General features: G+C 35.0%; 1 protein-coding gene across 7 annotated transcripts in view; it reads right to left on the bottom strand.

Moving 5' to 3' along the window:
* pdlim5a (PDZ and LIM domain 5a) overlaps positions 1 to 5,596 on the bottom strand; it is a 54,832-nt gene that overhangs the window by 16,251 nt on the left and 32,985 nt on the right. For 3 of the 7 annotated variants that reach the window (XR_001311229.1, XM_014020789.1, XM_014020792.1), the window contains exons 6-9: positions 4,200 to 4,220; positions 4,069 to 4,092; positions 3,648 to 3,820; positions 3,446 to 3,482 (exon numbers count right to left, since the gene is read on the bottom strand). Coding sequence is in view for 6 of the 7 variants with exons in the window: in XM_014020789.1 (XP_013876243.1) it covers positions 3,446 to 3,482; positions 3,648 to 3,820; positions 4,069 to 4,092; positions 4,200 to 4,220 (255 nt within the window). In the remaining variant the exon portion in view is untranslated. Of the gene's footprint in view, positions 1 to 3,445; positions 3,483 to 3,647; positions 3,821 to 4,068; positions 4,093 to 4,199; positions 4,221 to 5,111; positions 5,138 to 5,596 lie in introns of all 7 variants that reach the window. The other 4 variants (XM_014020793.1, XM_014020794.1, XM_014020790.1 and 1 more) reach the window with 4 other exon arrangements.

The raw sequence follows: 5,596 nt of genomic DNA, 5'->3' as shown, positions 1-5,596 counted from the left end.
TAAAAAGACTGAGGAATAAAAAAGAGCAAAAAATCAAACTTTATTGGGTAATATTTTATTGATTCCAAACAGGATCAAGACATCTATTAAAATAACTTGTTAAATGAAAATACATGGAAAATGCTGAATGGTCATCTCAGTCCAAAGTACAAATTACCACACTGCCCCAGTACACTTCAGCTTTTTTTGCAGTATTTTTTTAGTCTGTCTGAGGGGGCRACAGGGGGATCGAAGGAAGGGGGCAAGGGGGATGCTTTGGGCAGGAAGTCCAGAGCTTCTAATATGAGCCCCAAAGTGAGCGCTACTGTCTTCACAATAAACTTTACTTTGTCCCTATCAACACAAGTTAAAATTGGAGTAACCGGTTTCACTAAACATCCATCATTAAAACCTTGCACCTGACTGGTTTTATTCAGAATACATGATGATAAAAAAAAAAATCACATCAGAGAAAGTAGAGAGGAGAGAGGAGAACAGCTGTGAGGACAGCAGGAAGAGACAACTGTGGATAAATACTTTAGGGAAATAAAAATTTTACTTGTTTGTAAATTATATTCTAAAACTGTGGTACTGCACCCTCTGGACAACAAACAGATTTACTGCTTTTGATAACTAAGATTTACCATGTTCAGTATTTAAAACTTTCTTAAACTGTGCCGTCCTCTAGTGACAAAAAAGAGGAACTGCTGCATTTGACTTTCAACCTAAATTTGAGAGCTTGGCCGGTTTAAACTGGTTTTTGTGGGACTTCCTAATACATTTTTATTATTTGAATCTTTATTCTCTCATTTMATTTTACTTTTGTGTGCATTGTCTCTAATACAAATACAAGGGCACTTAGGTAAAATCTGGGTTACTGCCATATTTGACTCTGTAGCTTTTTACTTTTTGATATGAAATCATCCAATGTTTTTTTTAACTGCCTTTTTTATTGTCTTTTTAATATTTCAAGGTAAGGCCAGCTCATTTTACTGTATTTTTAATTTTTTTAATTTTTTAAATTTCTTAAAATGTTTAATTTTCTTGTTATAATCTGTTTTGTTTATTATTATAATACTTTACCAGCTGGATCACTGACAGCATTCTAGATGTGAACACATGCTTAATACAAATAAACTTCAGTCAAGCAAAACATTTGAGTATAAACAGGTGAAATCATTTTATATATTCATATTGACATACTATTTATCCGTCAYAGTTATATTAAGGGGATAAAGGCTGTTGCAAAGTTTAAATGGGTCAAGCATAGTTTAAAAAACTTTATAAGAAAGCAGCTAAGCTTTTTTTAAAGCTTAATTTTTAATTAATTTCTTCACACAAGCCATCACAATGAAAACTAATCTCACAACGATCTTTTTATATATGTTTTAAACTGAAAGACAAAGGTCTCAATAACGAGGATTTCAGGAAACACACTCGTGCAGATTAAAACCTGGGGTCAGACACAAATGATACAGAAAAAACTATTGAGAATGTGTTTTTTATCGTTAGGTTTTAAAGAAAATGTATTGTTTTTTATATTGACAAAGTATGTTTTAATAATAAAGTTCATGTACACTTTTTGCAACTCTGAAAATAAGGAAGTATTGAGAGTAACTAGTAAATGATTTCAATATTAAAAAGTCCAGCTGCTTTCCATTAAATTAGTTTGATTCACAATAATCTGGAAAAGTGAAAACACCCATAGTCCACATATATGAAAACAATAAGGAACATTCTCAAACACATATAACTCTCATGCCTGAATTCTTTAGTTTTCTTTCTTTACAGTCTGACATCTCCAACAACTCTTTCATGTAGACATTTAACACGACCCTAAAAGAAAAATACACCTGCATACGGCCAACAACACCCACAGACGCACAAACATGCACACATGATCTACTGGACATTCAGGGTGCGAGCAGACACTCCGTGGTGCCAGTCTCTCAACTCGTTGTACTTGGGTCCAATCACCAACCGAGTGGTGGTCTTGTTCACTCTGGCATCCAGCGCACAAGAGTAAAAGGAGAGAAGAATGCCAGAAAGGACAAAAAATTTAGACCAAGAAGAAAAGTCAATCTGAAAAGTGAAATCAGATAAGCTGCGCCACAATGAGAGCGAGATGATGCTGAGGGAGCTAGTAGCACAAACAAAGCTGAAGATGAACAAAGCTGAGTGAAAATGGTAATTATCTTCAGACAAAATGCAAGCCTTGATGTATGATCAGTACGGGCTGAATGAGTCAATGTTTAAAGCCAGAGACAAAAACAATGTTAGCACGACTGATCCCAGAAACACACTGATCACATGGAACACTGCAAACCAACAACAGCAACAACAGTCAGCTGATGGATCACCAGAGTTATAAAGTAACTAAGTACGAATACTTTGTTGCTGTACTTAAGTAGAAATTTTGGTTATCTGTACTTTACTTGAGTAATTATTTTTCAGCGTGCTTTTTACTTTTACTCATTACATTTTTACACAATTATCTGTACTTTCTACTCACTACATTTTTTAAAAAGGTAAGAAGTAGAAATTTGTTACTCCTATTTTATTCTGAGTTGTTATTACTTAAAAAAATACTATCCTGATAAATTGTGTCTCCTGKATAGAGTGAATTTAATTGTGGTTGGATGAGAAGTATAAATATATTTCATTCTGACACCTTATTACTTTGTACACAGTCCATCCCAGCTGCACGCCATTAGAAACAAAATTTTTTTTGGAAAGTTAAATGTCATTTAGGAAAATCTTACCACTCACTTTTACTCAGTATTTTTACTTTAAAATACTTAAGTAGATTTTATGTCAGAAATTTACTTTTGATACTTAAGTATAAAGAATATCAGATACTTCAAGACTTTTACTCAAGTAAGTAGTAAGTAAGTTCTTAGAGAAGACTAACTTTTACCAAAGTATTTTTATGATAAGATACTTGTACTTTTACTCGGGTATCACTTTGAGGTACTTTATACAACACTGTGGATCACACATGGCATGAGAACACAATCAAGTTGGAGCCAAGAGATTCAACAACACAACCACAAGTTGTTTAACACATGGCAAAACAAGGCTGTCAGAGACACAAAACAAAAACCAGCGCATACATGAACTATTAGAGTCAGGTCTAAAATCAGTCTTTCATCAGATGAAAACAATCCAAACTGCTCTCAGAGATACTGTCCTGTTGTGGTTTGATGTACAGTATAAAAGTGCAGACAGGTCTGACTCAGTAGATTAAATGTGATTTCTCTTCTAATATTTGGACTCATGCAGCATCACTTTGACAGTCAGAACTGGACCACAAGGACTTGATGCAGGATTTTCTGTTTACAGTAATATGGAAGTGAGCAGTTTGAATGAAAAAATTTGATTTAATATGCAAACAAAAACCATGAAGTTTAAAATGTCACAATCATTCATATGGAGCAAAAAAGGCTTTTTATTAACTTGCACTTACTTTGTCTTCTTGGCTGAGTCAGCTTCCTCATTTTGAACTGAAACAGAAATGCAAAATAAATTAATTTATATTCTCTGGAAAGCGTTGCATCAGTAACCATTTAAATCAGACTTAGTAAATCATGAACAATCCTAAATTTGACGTCTCCAGCGTAGCACAAAACAAGCATGCTGTAATGAAAGACTGAGCTGAGGTGTCGTACCGTTCTCGGTGCCGGTGATCTGAGCCAGAATCTTGAAGGACCTGGACTGGGTGGTGCCGGTGCGTGGACGCCAGTCCTCTGTGTCCTCCATTATGCGCTTTCTGCTGGCATCGGCGTGAGTGGGCACGTGATAAAAATGGATGTCTGTGTCCACAACATGTTTTCTGGGAGCTCTGAGGAAAGGAGGAAGAGAGGGATGTATGGAGTCAGGAAACATCACTTCACATCTACTCACTCAATGACCTTTCACTGAATGTCAATCAGGAATCTAAATGCATACAACACATTATATTTCACTATATGAAACTGAACAAAACTGTTAGGTGACTAATAAAACTAGAACCCACTGTAGACAATAAACCCTGAAAATGTATTTGTCAGAGTAAGGTGTCACAACACAATTAGTTTTATGTGGTGATACCTTGGTGGTTGCTGCAGAGGTTTTCTTGAAAATCAGAAACAAAGAGAATAAGGAAGCAGGAATAAAGATAAAGTAATGAACAGAAAAGATAAAACAACATTTATAATGAGTGCAGTTGTGATAAGACTTACTTAAATACATTTTGAGGTCCACTAACGGAGAGCCAACAGCAGAAGAGAAACAGGAAGAGGGACAGAAAATAATTAATTTGAGAGGAATTAATTAAATTAAATTTAGTTTCCAATCAGTAGCAGCTTTTGATATTCAAAATAAAGTAAAAAGGATTTGTAAAGKACAGCTACTGCGAGCACAACACAACAAAAAAAATGAGTTAAATTTAAACTCGTGAAAAATTATTTCCTTTTTCAACCACATGGTGGTGGTTTTGAATCATGTAAAATTCTGTAAGCGTTGGGCAACACGTCCACTTAAGCCAGTTTTTTAAAATGCCTTACATAATATGATTTACGCAAACATACGATGTAGCTTTGAGAGACTGAGTAACACTCAATATGTTCAGCTTGTGTTTATGCATGAACACTCAGGTCATGTTTGGCAACAGGAGGCTGAGACGCCTGTCACTATCTGGACATCATACAAATCAACTCTTAGGGCAAACACATGCACACACATAAACATGCCTACAGAGTGTTTCCCGAGGCCTCCTGTCAATAAATCACCTATAAATATACTGTCTCTAAGAATTTCACTAAGCTGATCACTCTGATTTATGAGCAACTCTCAACATGTTCCTGTTATAGCAGCACGTGATTTATTGAGATTAATTACTGTGATGCAAATTTACAGCTGTCCCAAAACTGTCCCATATTTAGAAAATTAAGCTGATTAAAAATGGTAGGTTGCCCTGCCTTTTTTTTTTTTTTTTGCACAGTGCATCATAAAACTAAAAAAAATGCTCATGGAATCCATAGCACTTTATTTAATAATAATAGATAGGAAAAACTTTAATATTAAACTGAGATGAATTCATGCATTTGAGAGCACAACTGCAAACAAACACTGAACATGCTGCAGGGACTAACTTTGTGACTGGGACTGATGCTTTAGTCTGAAAAGCAGAGAAACAGTAAAACAAAGATACTGAAAGATATGTTGCTCAGGTAAAACAATAAAAAAAAAAAATAGAAATTGAAATATTTCTTTAACTCCCCTCTGAAACAAACCACACAGGCCAACATGCAGGCAGGATGCAAACATGGATTCACATGCTGCTATTAAGTGACAGTCTCTTTTCTGTAGGCCCATGTTTGTTAACAAGAACAGACACTCTGTACTAAATCATGCAGACTTTGATTAATGGCAATGCTTTTAGCTTAGCCTACCTATTTCTGTAAGTGAAATTTTGTACATGACCTCCCACCCTCCACAAAAAAAGGCTGTGGTACATGTACTAATTTCTCAAATACTGCCAGTTCAAACAGAGAAAAAGGGGGAAAAAACAGCAAGTTATAGAACCAGAAWAGGTAGAGAAAGATCAAAGTTTCATGTTTAAGTAGATTTTTTAAAC

This window comes from Austrofundulus limnaeus, unplaced genomic scaffold (genome assembly GCF_001266775.1).
Source record: "Austrofundulus limnaeus strain Quisiro unplaced genomic scaffold, Austrofundulus_limnaeus-1.0 Scaffold265, whole genome shotgun sequence".
Taxonomy (NCBI): Eukaryota; Metazoa; Chordata; class Actinopteri; order Cyprinodontiformes; family Rivulidae; genus Austrofundulus; species Austrofundulus limnaeus.
This window is presented reverse-complemented; position numbering and strand designations above follow the sequence as displayed.